The sequence below is a fragment of the Dendrobates tinctorius genome, unplaced genomic scaffold (assembly GCF_039654945.1).
Source record: "Dendrobates tinctorius isolate UK_male_01 unplaced genomic scaffold, ASM3965494v1 ptg000011l, whole genome shotgun sequence".
In the NCBI taxonomy this organism is placed as follows: Eukaryota; Metazoa; Chordata; class Amphibia; order Anura; family Dendrobatidae; genus Dendrobates; species Dendrobates tinctorius.
In genome coordinates this window covers 59,467,862-59,484,238 of record NW_027361679.1, presented here as the reverse complement: position 1 = coordinate 59,484,238, position 16,377 = coordinate 59,467,862, and the positions used below count along the sequence as shown (strand labels likewise).

The window sequence follows — 16,377 nt, the reverse complement described above, 5'->3', positions numbered from 1 at the left end:
GTCCAACTTGTAAATCACACATTGAAGGGGTTGTCTGCTACTCAGATGAGCCCCTCTCAATCCCTGTGTTTCATTTTAGTAAAATAAAAACACTTCTCACCGCCGGTGCTGACATCGTTCAAGTGATGTCTGCACTGGGGCTCACATCACATTGTCCCGCAATCCCTGCGGCCAATCGCTGCTGACTTCACTCTTCCCTCCTTCATACAAATCAGACATCCAAAGGAAGTCAGAGCAGTGGCTGCTCTCTCGCCTCCTCGAGATGTCAATTACAGTAGAGGTGAGCAAAACCAGAGCTGTTTGGCCGCAGGGATCGTGTGACATATTGAGCCAATGGCAACGCTGCTGGAATGGCGCCCGCAAAATAGGTGAGTAGAAGTGTTTTATTATTTTACTGGAGTATCATTGTTAGTCTTTTGTGAATGTTTCCTGAAACATTTTACAGTAATGTTTTATAAATGTTTAACCATGTTTTTGTCAGTGATTTTCTCACTTTTTTTTTTTTTATAATATACTGTATATAAATCTATTAAGCAATGAAGAAAGCGTTTACAAAATGCTTAAATAGACTCCCAGGTATGTGGAGTGTTTGCAACCTTCCAATTGACTTCCGTTGTAAAGTATGAAGTGGTCTTATAGCAGAAAACGCCTGAAGAATTGGTTCGTCGCCTCTTTTTAAATGGCTTCAGTTTTTTGTTTTTTGCTTTTTTTAAAAGGCAAGCGTTTAAAACAGTCTAACAGCTGAACATAGTAACAGCCAAAGAAATATATAGTAAGAGTCCCTCTCAAGTGCTTTTTTTTTTTTTTTTTTTTCTCCTTTTTTTTTTTTTTTCCCTCCTTTTGATTCATTTTTGGAGTGGACCTGCCTTTAAGGCTGAGTTCACACGTCGCGGGTTTTTTTGCGTTTTTGCGGCGGTTTTAAACGTGCGATTTTGCCACGAAAAATAAGCATCCCATGCAATCCTATGGGATTCCGCCATGCTGTGCTAATGCTGCAGTTTTTTCTGCAGCGGAATCACTTTGCGGTAAAAAATGCAGCATGCTCATTAATTTAGCGGAATCGCGGCAATTCCGCCCACATAGGAATGCATTGTTCCGCTTACTGTGCTGTGCCCACCATGCGAAAAGTAAGTAGAACATTTGCGGATGGTACCCACGTTCCGGAGGAGAGGAGACTGTCCTCCGGGCTGTGGGTACCATATCCCTGTAAAAAATAGAATTAAAATAAAAAATATCGTTATTCTCACCTTCCCGAGTCCCGCACAGCCTTCCCGCCTCTCTCCACGCTCCCGGTCCCAGTAATCCTTTGCGAGAATGACCGCAATGACGTCAAGATCTCGCGGGAGCGCGACGTCTCGCGGTCATTCACGATGACATCGCAGGAGCGCGACATCTCGCGGTCATTCGCGCAAAGGATTACTGGGACTGGGAGTGTGGAGAGAGGCGGGAAGGCTGCGCGGGACGCCCGAAGGTGAGAATAACGATATTTTTTATTTTTTTTTATTTTTTTACATTTTATCTTTTACTACTGATGCTGCATCGGCAGCCTCAGTAGTAAAAAGTTGGTCACACTCGTCAAACATTGTTTCACGAGTGTGACCAACCTGTCAATCAGTTCTCCAAGTGATGCTCCAGATCGCTTGGAAAACGCTAGCATTCTGCAAGCTAATTACGCTTGCAAATCACTAGTTTTTCGCAGGAAAATCTCGGGAATTTAAAATGCGATTTTCCCGCGGAATGGAATTCCGGAATTCTCGTGGTAACTTCCACGAGAGTTCCGCTACGTGTGCACATAGCCTAAAGGGAATCTGTCACCGGAAATTTGCGAGCTATGTAAATGCCCTGTGTCCGGTCCGATGGGCGGTGTTTCTTCTTTTCTCCTCCCCCATCCGTGGCCGACGTCCGCGATATTTTCAGGAATTGGACTAGTTCTCCATATTTTGCGCGTGTGCTAAGCAATCTTGCCTTGCGCACGCGCAGTATGCTTTGCCCAACTGCGGGCAAAGCCGAAAATCATTACTGCGCATGCGCTGGTGCACTATGTCCCGGGACACAGCAAAATACTTCCGGGACATAGTGTACTGGCGCATGCGCAGTAATGATTTTCGGCTTTGCCAGCAGTTGGGCAAAGCATTCTGCACGAGGCCAGATTGCTTTGCGCACGCGTGAAATATGGAGGAGAACTACTCTAATTTCTGAAAATATTGCGGATGTTGGCCACGGCTTGGGTGGAGAAAAGAGGAAGAAACACCTCCCATCGGACTGGACACAGGGTCTTGTCTAGGAATAACTGGAATGTTCGCTGTGAAATAACTTTATTACAGGTGATTGACATACAATGGCTAGTCAGCTTCCCTTCATCAGGTAAGAAACTGACGAATGGGACAGTCTATACCCGAAACGTGTTGAATGCTAATCACCTGTAATAAAGAAATTATTTCACGGCAAACATTCCATTTCATCTTAATTAAACGAGAAAGATGTCGACTGGCACATACCATACTACTTTTCTTCACATACCTTATGAATTTTATCTAATAGACACGTTTTCCTAAATTTTCCCCTTTGTGGTAGGATTGTTTGGATTGTATATTGATCACCTTTTTTCCTACTCTAGAATGCACAAGCTTGTGAAGGCTGGAGCCGATAGAAAATATGTCGACCTGACTGTGTCTTTTGCCCCAGAAGCCGATGAAGATGAAGATTTACCTGGACCCCCTGTGAGATATTACTTCAACAAGGAAAGCAATTAATGGCAGCACTGCTGCTGTTCTCCATTTTTCTTGGTACTACTTGTCACAACAGGGTGAAGCCTTAACAAAGAGGAACCAGTGGAAGTAGTGATTTGCACTAATATATGCATAAAAGAATCTGCACCTGTAGTGTCTCACCTTGCTTTCTTGTATGCATTTCTTTGGACTGGATTACAGAATGTTTAGATGCAATATTCTGTGCTATGACCCAAAAAATAATCATATGAAAAAAAAAAACATAGGAAAATTAGGACAACTATTGATGGCTCAGTTTGTACTGTACTTCTTTTCCTGAAATGATAAAAAGTGGAATGTTCTAGAATACTATTCAGTAATACGTCTGTGTGCCTTGTAGTCAGTGTGTGAGATGATCCAGCTTTGTTTGTGTGTGCATATGTATATACAGTGTAAAGACAAGCCTTTCTCGCGTAACCTGTACTGTGACCCTACAAAGGGCTCAATTTTTTTTTTCTTTAGGATTTTTTTCTGAAATCCTTTTAGTCTCATTGAGCTATATCACAGTATATACTTACACAGGGTGACATCTCTGCTGTACATTATCAGGGTGTTAAGTCACTGACCTCTGAAATGCCTTAGTGTTCTAAGATGTGATGAAGTGGTGTAATGCGTGGTTGGCCGTGATGTATGTTCATGCACGCACTCTTCTTTTATTAATGTTTTCAGAAGTGCTTCTTTGTCTTCTATATGACTTCTGTATACCTAGATCACATACATATTCTGACAATAGGAGTCATCTATTTTGCAATAGCTGGTGTCAGACCATAATTACAGTGTAGGAAATAATTATTTGATCCCTTGCTGATTTTGTACGTTTGCCCACTGACAAACACATGAACAGTTTATAATATTAAGGGTAGGTTAATTTTAATATTGAAAGATAGAAAATAAAATCCAGAAAATCACATTTATTAAGTTATATAAATGTATTTGTATTTTGCAGTGAGAAACAAATATTTCTTCCCCTACCAATCATTAATAGTTTGGTCTCCTACACACCAGTTAGACTCTCCTAATCAACTTGTTACCTGCATTAAAGACGTAGTCACCTTTTATAAAAGACTCCTGTCCACAGACTCAATTAATCGGTCAGACTAACTTCTACAACATGGGCAAGACCAAAGAGCTTTCTAAGGATGTCAGGTACAAGATCCTAGACCTGCACAAAGCTGGAATGGGCTACAAAATCATAAGTAAGATGCTGGGTGAGGAGACAACTGTTGGTGCAATAGTAAGAAAATGGAAGAAATACAAAATGGTTGCCAATCGCCATCGATCTGGGGCACCAAGCAAAATCTCACCTCGTGGGGTATCCTTGATCATGAGGAAGGTGAGGGATCAATCTAACACTACACAGGGGGATTTTTTTTAATAATCTCATGGCAGCTGGGACCACAGTCACCAATAAAACCATTGGTAACACATTACGCCGTAAAGGTTTACAATCCTGTGCCCCCAAGGCCCCCCTGCTCAAGAAGGCACATGTGCAGGCCCATGTGAAATTTACCAATGAACACATGGATGATTTTGTGAGTGGTTGGGAGAACGTGCTGTGGTCAAATGAGACAAAAATTGAGGTCTTTGGCATTAAATCAACTCGCTGTGTTTGGAAGAAGAGAAATGCTGCCTATGACCCAAAGAACACCATCCCCACTGACAAGCATGGAGTTGGAAACATTATGTTTTGGAGGTGTCTCTATACTACGGACACAGGACTACCTATCCGCACAGTGGGAGAATGGATGAAGCCATGCACTGTAAAATCCTGGGTGACAACATCCTTCCCTTCGCCAGGACATTAAAAATGGGTCGTGGCTGGGTCTTCCAACAAGACAATGACCCAAAATATACAGCCAAGATAACAAAGGAGTGGCCCAAACAGAATAACATTAAGATCATGAGTGGCATAGCCAGTCTCCAGACCATAGTCCCATAGAAAATTCATGGAGGGAGTTGAAGCTCCGAGTTGCCAAGCGACAGCCTCAAAATCTTAATGATTTAGAGATGATGTGCAAAAAGTGGACCAAAATTCCTCCTGACCTGTGCGGAAGCGTCATCAACTACACAGTCTGACTGCTGTGCTTGCCAACAGGGGTTTTGCCACCAAGTATTGTCTTGTTTGCCAGAGGGATCAAATACTTATTTCTCACTGCAAAATGCACATTTTGTATAATTTATACAATGTGATTTTTCGGGATTTTATTTTTTACATTCTATCTCTCAATGTTAAAATTAACCTACCTTTTAAAATTATAGACTGTTCATGTCTTTGTCAGTGGGCAAACTTGCAAAATCAGCTAAGGATCAAATAATTCCTTCACTGTATATATTGTAATGGCTAATAGGGCACGGTAAGGGATGAAGTGCATTGAAAGCGAAACAGTAAAACTACTCTCTTGTAGTTTTATGGTAGCCTCTATAAGCAGATTTTTTTATTACATCTTTCTATAATTCCAATACAAATCTGTCTGATTCTAATGATCGTTGAGGGTCCCATTTTTCATACCCCTTTCTAAAATCTCCTACAGGGAATCTGTCACCAGATTTCTGCTATTTCAGCTGAGAGCAGCATAATGTAGAAAGAGACCCTGATTCCAACAATGTATCACTTAGTTTACTGGGTGACACAATCAGTTTTTAAATGTAGCAAAGCTCAACAAGTTATCCTCGCCCACACCACAGCATTCTGTGTACATAGTCTATAGACATTGAGCTTCTTATCGGAGGAAGGGGGTGTGGCCAGAACAGTGCTCACAGGCATTGTGATCCATGCAGTTAATCTTCTGGTGATAAAACATAAAATACATTGAAACAACAGCACACAGCCTATGTGACACATCCATGAAATCTGTGTCTCAGCTGCTACCTCATGCTGTTCTCTGATTTACATAGCAAAAACCTTCTGATAGATTCCTTTAAAAGTGAACATTTAAAATTGCTATTTTTTTGGGAGAAGACAGAGGAATCTGTGCCAATTATTATATGAAGCAAGAGTCATTGACTTAATATGTGAAGATGCTTATCAATCAATAGAGAAGTTGTAGCCCACTGCGTGGATAGCTCACTGGCCTTCAAGTTTACCTGTCTACTTATCTTTCGGTTTAAAGAAAAGAAGTGCCGCACTGAATCTTAGAATTTTGATACCCAACGGGCATTTAACATAAGTGAGATTTCACATTCTTCGACGTTATGAATTTTCAGCACTTTTGTGAATGTGGTGATCATCGCATTAAAAATTCCATGTAAATCAACATTTTGCCATAAACTGTGAACTTGTTAAAAAGATACTGACCAAAATGATTTCTGAAAGTTAATGCATTTCTCAGATATTTTTTTTTTTTTCTCAGTTTGGTCAGTAAAGGTTTTGGTCTTTTTAAATACACATTTCCTACACTTTTTTTCTTACCAAATCAACAAGGTTTTCTGCTTTTAATTAATTTATTCATTGTCCAACGAATAATTCAGTGAATTTTTAAAGGGAGTCTGTTAACCTCAAAACAGTAACTAAATCCCTTACACAGGTAGGGTAGGGGACTCGGCCTATACAGTGTCCTTTTGGAGGTACAGAGTCGCTGATTGCGTTCTTGGCTCTGCACCCCCCTATGGACTCTGCAGCCGTGCTCTCTTAGTGTCATTGCCAGCTCGCATCACTGGCTGCTGTCTGCAGCTGCCGTTCTGTACTGCAGACAGGAGCCAGAAATTACATACTGAGCATTGCTACACAGTTCAGACAGTGCAGACTGAGAGGATGTATAGGTGCACTAAGCCGAAGCCCTCCTCATTTGCATATAAAATAAAGGTTTTTGGTTTTTATGCCACCTAAAGCACTAAAAATATTACTACAGGTATGGTTTTTTATAGAGTCTAAGCTCCCTACATATATACAAGTCCTTCTCAATAAATTAGATTATCATCAAAAAGTTAATTTATTTCAGTTCTTCAATACAAAAAGTGAAACTCATATAGTCATTGCAAACAGAGTGATCTATTTCAAGTGATTATTTCTGTTAATGTTGATGATTATGGCTTACAGCCAATGAAAGACCAAAAGTCATTATCTCAGTAAATTAGAATATTTTATAACACCAGCTTGAAAAATGATTTTAAAATCTGAAATGTTGGCCTACTGAAATGTATATTCAGTAAATGCACTCAATACTTGGTCGGGGCTCCTTTTGCAACAATTACTGCATCAGTGCGGTGTGGCATGGCGGCGATTAGCCCGTGGCACTGCTGAGGTGTTATGGAAGCCCAGGTTGCTTTGATAGCAGCCTTCAGCTCGTCTACATTGTTGGGTGGGTCTGGTGTCTCTCATCTTCCTCTTGACAATACGTCATAGATTCTCTATGGGGTTAAAGTCAGGTGAGTTTGCTGGCAAATCAAGCACAGTGATACTGTTTTTAACCCCTTCACGACCTTTGACGCCACGTAGGCGTCATGAAAAGTCGTGTCAGAACGAACCATGACGCCTATGTGGCGTCATGACTTTAAAGCCCCCCTGCGGGTCGGGTGACCTAGGTCACTGAAAGGTCACCCGACCCGCAGATACAGGGGGCTTTGTTCTTCGCCACAGGGGGCGTGGCTTCGCCCCCACGTGGCTACGATCGCTCTGATTGGCTGTTAAAAGTGAAACAGCCAATCAGAGCGATAGTAATATTTCATCAATGAAAATTGATGAAATATTACAATCCAGCCATGGCCGATGCTGCTGTAGCATCGGACATGGCTGGAGACACCGATTCCACCCCCCCACCGGCGATCGCCCCCCCCGCAACTGAATGACAGCGGCGATCTGCCGCCGCTGTCATCATCTGCCCCCCCTCCCATTCCCTCTGCTCCCCGCCAGCTTCCGATCCCCCCCTCACCCACTCTCACCTCCCCCGGCACCTTCTAAGTCCCCCTGTCGCTCCCAGTGTCCGGCGGGTCCGGTTCATGGGCGCCGCCATCTTAGAAAATGGCGGGCGCATGCGCAGTGCTCCCGCCCGAATCTGCCGGCTGCAGATTCCATTCTTTCATTTTGATCACTCTCACAGTGATCAAAATGAAAGAAAAAGTAAATAAACCCCCCGATTATCACCCCCATAGGTAGGCACCACTAATAAAATAAAGAAAATATTTTTATTTTTATTTTTCCATTAGGGTTAGGGTTGAAAAGAGGGTTAGGGTTAGGGTTGAAAAGAGGGTTAGGGTTGAAAAGAGGGTTAGGGTTAGGGTTGGAAAGAGGGTTAGGGTTGGAAAGAGGGTTAGGGTTAGGGTTGGAAAGAGGGTTAGGGTTGGAAAGAGGGTTAGGGTTAGGGTTGGAAAGAGGGTTAGGGTTGGAATTAGGGTTAGAATTAGGGTTAGGGTTGGAATTAGGGTTAGCGTTGGAATTAGGGTTAGGCTTGTGGTTAGGGATGTGTTGGGGTTAGGGGTGTGTTGCGGTTAGGGTTGGAGTTAGAATTGAGGGGTTTCCACTGTTTAGGCACATCAGGGGGTCGCCAAACGTGACATGGTGCAACCATTGATTCCAGCCAATTTTGCGTTCAAAAAGTCAAACGGTGCTCCCTCCCTTCCAAGCCCTGACGTGTGCCCAAACAGTGGTTTACCCCAACTATCAGCGTACTCAGGAAAAATTGCACAACAACTTTTGGGGACTAATTTCTCGTGTTACCCTTGGGAAAATAAAAAATTGGGGGCTAAAAAATTATTTTTGTGGAAAAAAATGATTTTTTCATTTTCACGTCTCTGCATTATAAACTTCTGTGAAGCACTTGGGGGGGTTCAAAGTGCTCACAACACATCTTACATACGTTCATTGGAAGGTCTAGTTTCCAAAATGGGGTCACTTGTGGGGGGTTTACACTGTTTAGGCACATCAGGGGCTCTGCAAACGTAATGACGACCGCAGACTATTCCATCAAAGTCTGCATTTCAAAACGTCACTACTTCCATTCCGAGCCTTGACGTGTGCCCAAACAATGGTTCCCCCCCCACATATGGGGTACCAGCGTACTCAGGACAAACTGGACAACAACTTTTGGGGTCCAATTTCTCCTGTTACCCTTGTGAAAATAAAAAATTGCGAGCTAAAAAATCATTTTTTGAGGAAAAAAAAGATTTTTTATTTTCACGGTTCTGCGTTATAAACTTCTGTGAAGCACTTGGGGGTTCAAAGTGCTGCTCACCACACATCTAGATAAGTTCCTTGGTGGTCTAGTTTCCAAAATGGGGTCACTTGTGGGGGGTTTCCACAGTTTAGGCACATCAGAGGCTCTGCAAACGTAACATGATGCCCGCAGACCATTCGATCAAGTCGGTATTTCAAAACGTCACTACTTCCCTTCCGAGCCCCGACGTGTGCCCAAACAATGGTCCCTCCCCACATATGGGGTATCAGCATACTCATGACAAACTGGACAACAACTTTTGGGGTCCAATTTCTCCTGTTACCCTTGTGAAAATTAAAAATTGCGAGCTAAAAATTCATTTTTTGAGGAAAAAAAAAGATTTTTTATTTTCATGGCTCTGCGTTACAATCTTCTGTGAAGCACTTCGGGGTTCAAGGTGCTCACCACACATCTAGATAAGTTCCTTGGGGGGTCTAGTTTCCAAAATGGGGTCACTTGTGGGGGGTTTCCACAGTTTAGGTACATCAAGGGCTCTGCAAATGTAACATGATGCCCGCAGACCATTCCATCAAAGTCTGCATACCAAAACGTCACTACTTCCCTTCCGAGCCCTGACGTGTGCCCATACAGTGGTCATCCCCCACATATGGGGTATCAGCGTACTCAGGACAAACTGGACAACAACTTTTGGGGTCCAATTTCTCCTGTTACCCTTGTGAAAAAAAAATTGCGTGCTAAAATTCATTATTTTTTTAGGGAAAAAAATGATTTTTTATTTTCACGGCTCTGCATTATAAACTTCTGTGAAGCACTTGGGGGTTCAATGTGCTCACCACACATCTAGATAAGTTCCTTGGGGGGTCTAGTTTCCAAAATGGGGTCACTTGTGGGGGGTTTCTACTGTTTAGGCACACAGGGGCTCAGCAAATGTAACATGACGCCCGCAGACCATTCCATCAAAGTCAGCATTTCAAAATGTCACTACTTCCCTGCTGATCCCCAACGTGTGCCCAAACAGTGGTTCCCCCCCACATATGGGTTACCAGCGTTCTCAGGACAAACTGGACTACAACTTTTGGGGTCCAATTTATCCTAGTACCCTTGTGAAAATATAAAATTGCCAACTAAAAAATTTTTTTTTAGGAAAAAAAAAAGATTTTTTATTTTCACTGCTCTGCATTATAAACTTCTGTGAATCACCTGGGGGGTTCAAAGTGCTCACTATGCATCTAGATAAGTTCCTTAGGGGGTCTAGTTTCCAAAATGGGGTCATTTGTGGGGGAGCTCCAAAGTTTAGGCACACAGGGGCTCTCCAAACACGACATGGTGTCCGCTAACGATTGGAGCTAATTTTCATTTCAAAAAGTCAAATGGCGCTCATTCCCTTCTGCGCCCTGCCGTGCACCCAAACAGTGCCCCCCTCCCACATATGGGGTACCAGCATACTCAGGACAAACTGGACAACAACTTTTGGGGTCCAATTTCTCCTGTTACCCTTGTGAAAATAAAAAATAGCGTGCTAAAAAATCATTTTTGAGGAAAAAAAATGATTTTTTATTTTCACTGCTCTATGTTATAAACTTTTGTGAAGCACTTGGGGGTTCAAAGTGCTCACTACACATCTAGATAAGTTCCTTAAGGGGTCTAGTTTCCAAAATGGTGTCACTTGTGGAGGAGCTCCAATGTTTAGGCACACAGGGGCTCTCCAAACGCGACATGGTGTCCGATAACGATTGGAGCGAATTTTCCATTCAAAAAGTCAAATGGCGCTCCTTCCCTTCCGGGCCCTGCCGTGCACCCAAACAGTGGTTTATGACCACATATGAGGTATCGGTGTACTCAGGAGAAATTGCCCAACAAATTTTAGGATCCATTTTATCCTGTTGCCCATGTGAAAATGAAAAAACTGAGGCTAAAAGATAATTTTTGTGAAAAAAAGTACTTTTTTTTTTTTTTACGGATCAATTTGAGAAGCACCTGGGGGTTCAAAGTGATCACTATGCATCTAGATAAGTTCCTTGGGGGGTCTAGTTTCCAAAATGGGGTCACGTGGGGGAGCTCCAGTGTTTAGGCACACAGCGACTCTCCAAACGCGACATGGCAAGCGCTAAATATTCCAGCATATTTTCCATTCAAAAAGTCAAATGGCACTCCTTCCCTTCTGAGCCCTGCCGTGCGCCCAAACAGTGGTTTTTGACCACATATGAGGTATCGGTGTACTCAGGGGAAATTGCCCAACAAATTTTAGGATCCATTTTATCCTGTTGCCCATGTGAAAATGAAGAAATTGATGCTGAAAGAAAATTTTGGTTGGAAAAATTAAAATGTCCTTTTTTTCCTTCCATGTTGCTTTAGTTCCTGTGAAACACCTAAAGGGTTAATAATCTTCTTGAATGTAGTTTTGAGTAGCTTGAGGGGTGCAGTTTTTAGAATGGTGTCACTTTTGGGTATTTTCTGCCATATAGACCCCTCAAAGTGACTTCAAATGTGAGGTGGTCCCTAAAAAAAATGGTTTTGTAAATTTTGTTGTAAAAATGAGAAATCACTGGTCAACTTTTAACCCTTATAACTTCCTAACAAAAAAATATTTTGCTTCCAAAATTGTGCTGATGTAAAGTAGACATGTGGGAAATGTTATTTAGTAACTATTTTGTGTCACATAACTCTCTAGTTTAACAGAATAAAAATTCAAAATTTGAAAATTGCGAAATTTTCAAAATTTTCGCCAAATTTCTGAGTTTTTCACAAATAAACGCAAAAATTATCGATCTAAATTTACCACTAACATGAAGCCCAATATGTCACGAAAAAACAATCTCAGAATCGCTAGGATGCGTTGAAGCGTTCCAGAGTTATTACCTCATAAAGGGACACTGGTCAGAATTGCAAAAAATGGCCAGGTCATTAAGGTCAAAATAGGCTGGGTCATGAAGGGGTTAAACCACGTGTTGATACTTTTGGCAGTGTGGGCAGGTGCCATGTCCTACTGGAGAATGAAATTTCCTTCTCCAAAAAGCTTGTTGGCAGAGGGAAGTATGAAGTGCTCTAAAATTTCCTGGTAGATGCTGACTTTGGTCTTGATAAAACACAGTGGACATACACCAGCAGATGACATGGCTCCTGAAGCCATCACTGATTGTAGAAACTTCACACTAGACCTCAAGCATCTTGGATTGTGAGCCTCTCCACTCTTCCTCCAGAATCTGGGACCTTGATTTCCAAATGAAATACAAAATTTACCTTCATCTGAAAACAACACCTTGGATCAATGAGCAACAGTCCAGTTCTTTTTCTCCTTGGCCCAGGTAAGACGCTTCTGGCGCTGTCTAGAGTTGAGCGACTTTGGTCGGATCGGGTTTCGTGAAACCCGACAAACAAAATTTGAGTCAGATGAAACTCGTCTGACTAGGGCAGAAAAAGTTGGAGTTTCGTCCGAAACCCGACCCCAATGGAAGTCAATGACTTTGCCATAAACTGACTTGCCATTAAAGTGACTTACATTGGGGTCGGGTTTCGGACGAAACTCCATCTTTTTTTTGCCCTAGTCAGACCAGTTTCATCCAACTCAAATTTTGTTTGTCAGGTTTCACGAAACCTGATCCAACCAAAGTCGCTCAACTCTAGCGTTGTCTATTGGTCATGAGTGGCTTTACACAAGGAATGCGACACTTGTAGCCCATGTCCTGGATACATCTGTGTGTGGGGACTCTTGAAGCAATGACTCCAGCAGCAGTCCTCTCCTTGTGAATCTCCCCCCAAGTTTTTGAATGGCCTTTTTTTAACAATCCTTTCAAGGCTGCTGTTCTCCCAGTTGCTTGTGCACCTTTTCTACCACACTTTTTCCTTCCACTCAACTTTCCATTAATATGCTTGGATACAGCACTCTGTGAACAACCAGCTTCTTTAGCAAGGAGGTTTTGTGGCTTACCCTCCTTCTGGACATCTGTCAAGTCAGCAGTCTTCCCCATGATTGTGGAGCCTACTGAAACATACTAAGGGACCTTTTTAAAGTCTTAGGAAGCCTTTGCAGGTCATCTTGTTAATTATTCTAATTTACTGAGATAATGACTTTTCGTTTGTTTTTTTTGGCTGTAAGCCATAATCATCAACATTAACAGGAATAAACACTTGAAATAGATCACTCTGTAATGACTGTATATAATATGAGTTACACGGTTTGTTTTGAAGAACTGAAATAAATTGACTTTTTGATGATAATCTAATTTAGTGAGAAGCACTTGTACCTGTATCAGTGGTTAATTAGTGCATTTCTTGTTGGTGCGAATATCATCTCCAAAATGCTGACTTTGTGCTATCATTAGATTGTCTGCCTAGCCGCACCCGCTACTTATCTCCCAGTTTTTTCGTCATCCTGAGGTTTTAAAGGACCTGAATAAAGAATAACCTTTTATTCCTAACTGTGAGTGCTGCTAATCTTTTTCTTGAACATGAGATTGACATTTCTCCCAAAGTACAGAAACCTTATAAAAAAAAAAAAGCTTACCATAAAAATTGTGTCCCATGTAACATGATGTGACTGACACAGTTGTTTGCCATTATGACCAGTTATCATTAATCAACGTGGCTCCATGATTTTACTTTACTATGTATACAACCTCACTGAAGTCTAATGCAAGACTTCTCAAACATTTCCTACTGGGGCCTTTTCTGGTTGAACATGGGGATCCCTGTATGTTCCGTCCTATAGATCATTTACATATAAAAAAAAAAACATGGATTTTTCTGGAACAAGACATCAGATCGCAGATGTCAAGGTATCATTTTTTTCAGCTTTCGATGGTCTGTGTACCTCTATAGATGGCTTAGGATGGTTGATCCTACTGACTGACTCCCTTTAAATAGACACAAAAAGAATTCTGTTTCTTCGTAGGCCACATTCAAACAGTTTTTCTTTCATTTAAAAAAAAATGGCCCTTTTCTTAAATTTCTCTTGGTAAACAGTAAAAAGCGGCCAGCACTAAGATGAAACTAGCCTACCCACCAGTGTGCTTTCCAAATTTTTCACTGTAGTTTTGCATTTGCAAGTTTGAATCTGGATTTAGAATAAAAATGGACTTGTCTCTATTTTTACCAATTGTAACATCCCATAGACTATGCATGTGTTCTATCCATAAAAAATGAACTTACAAAATAATTGTGCTACTATAGAAATGCTTGTTCATCTCATGATTACTTCCACAGCCGGGCCTCCCCAACAACAATGGCGTGCCTCCCACATAGATAACACTGCTCTATATTCTGCACAAGTCCAACTCGAACGAATACATATTTTAATTTTTTTTCTACTTGGTGGTGGTGGGGGCCATATTTAAGATCATTTTAAACTACTTGTCATCTTGAGATCGCTGCCTGCTCTACCTAAATGGAATCTTTGTTGTCTATTTCGCATACAGCTAAAGCCGTTTGTCATGGTAGAGAACACACTGTAATGAGCCATGGACCTAATAAATGTTTTTTAGGTTCTGAATCTAAACGAGAATATTGCCGTTTGCGGAACACGAGTAGGAATCTTGAAAACAGTGAGGAATTTAAATTTTATAAAATTATTGTAGCATTCTAATATAAATCAGCTTTATTCATTATTCATGCTGCATACGAGTACCGTAATCGTGTGCACCTTGCATAACTAACTTGACCAAAGTCTAGTTCTGAAGTCATGACTAGGGAATCTCTAAGCATCTTGATAAACTTTGTTACTGAGATTGCAGTTGACATGGGATTCCCATTAATTCAGTATCTACACCAGGGTTCCCCAACTCCAGTCCTCAAGGCCCACCAACAGATCATGTTTTCAGGAGTTTCTTAGTATTGCCCAGGTGATAATTGCATCACCTGTACAATACAAAGGAAATCCTGAAAACATGACCTGTTGGTGGGCCTTGAGGACTGGAGTTGGGGAACCCTGATCTACACATCTACCTTTGCCCTCTGTTATTAAGGGAGATTGATGTAATATTACATGATGTCTTACATATGACTTGTATTTAATAAAACTCGCTACTGGAATTTTCCAAGGGCCAGTATGGAAAACAGATAAAAGAGCCAAGCTATCAAATCAGAGATTACTTTCTTGTTTTATTTTTTTATTATTTTTTAAATCCTCAGGGGCATTTATTGCCATATGCAAGCAAGGCCATTACCACAATTACACGTCTGCGGCTACGAAGTGTTTTAAAAATGTAATATTTTGCCTTCAAGATTTTTCCGTACATAGTATTATTATAGTCGATATTTGAATAAAAGAGCAGTTAAAATTTTTCAGTAGTTTTTGACTTTTTTTTATTTGTACATCTATCGTAACCTACATGAAGTTATTTTTTGTGTTTGAACTCTTAATGGGAATTTATTTTGCAGAAGAAAAAAAATAAAAAGATGAAGACTGGATTAAAATTATAAGAACATTATTCCTTATTCAGATGTCAGTTTTTCAGATGTGAAAAAGTTTCCTCAGATTTTCATCAGCGGTCATCAAAGTTTGGTCAGAGTTTCAACAGGTTTTTTTCACTAATTTAGAAAAAAAAAAACTACCTTCTTGTATCCATCAGTCCAGTGAAAAACGAACAGCACAAGGATGGTATCCGAATGCAGTCACTTTTTTTTTTTTTTTTTTCACTGACCCATAGACTTTCATTGCCGAGTTTGACCCAACACTCGGATCAATATTGAACATTTCTCCATGATTTTGCTTAAATCTGACATGGATAGCCCCTTATATTGACATAGGTGCTAAGTGCTAGCCATGAAAAAAAAAAAAACTCATAGCGCTCATACTTGGAAAAATTGATGTGTAAATGAGCCCTTACCCTTTGTCACTCACTCCCTGCAGTTCCTATTTCCAGTCACTACTGGCCTCCTACTTACTGGTTGTGTCTTGACAATCAGGAAATGACTGCACAACCATTGATTGGCTGACCTGGTGTTTCCTGCCATTTTCTGTGTGTGAAGATGGTGTAGGGGAAGTGGACCGACCTATGGACCTGTCTGCAGCAGGAGGGTTAATGTACTATGTGCTGGACATGGACTGCTGTATATGAAGGTGGGAAACAGCTAGACAGAGGAGAAGGATGTTGAAGTACTGGGTTTTGCCACTAGCGGGATACCAAGGACAGCAGAAACAGAAGAAGGTGTAGTACTGCAGTTTGGCTACAAGATGGGATCAGTGAGAAAAGGGCTTTACATCAGCTTAAGGCTACGAAACCACAGAGTTATGGGGGGCGGGGTTACAGGAGCTCTAGAGGGGGAATTCCCAGGGAGGGGAATAAATAGTTGCAGAGAGTTACAGAAGAGTCAGTCCAGAGAGAGGAGCTTAGAGGAAGAAGAGACAGAACAAGCTCCAGCAGGGACTGAGGAGGAAGATAGGGGGGTGGCCCTGACAGGAGGAGCCGCAGAACTGAGACAGCCTGGGGTACCACAAATGGACGGACTCGGACGGGAGCCGCGAGGGACGTCAAACAGGAAAAGGAAGCAAGTGAAAGGTA

General features: G+C 41.5%; 1 protein-coding gene across 2 annotated transcripts in view; it reads left to right on the top strand.

Moving 5' to 3' along the window:
• Positions 1-3,080, top strand: part of UBA6 (ubiquitin like modifier activating enzyme 6) — a 155,317-nt gene extending 152,237 nt beyond the window's left edge. For both annotated transcript variants that reach the window (XM_073542599.1, XM_073542598.1), the window contains exon 33: positions 2,618-3,080. In XM_073542599.1, coding sequence (XP_073398700.1) covers positions 2,618-2,753 — 136 coding nt within the window. In that variant the 3' untranslated portion in view covers positions 2,754-3,080. The remainder of the gene's footprint in view (positions 1-2,617) is intronic.
• Positions 3,081-16,377: the final 13,297 nt, after the last annotated feature.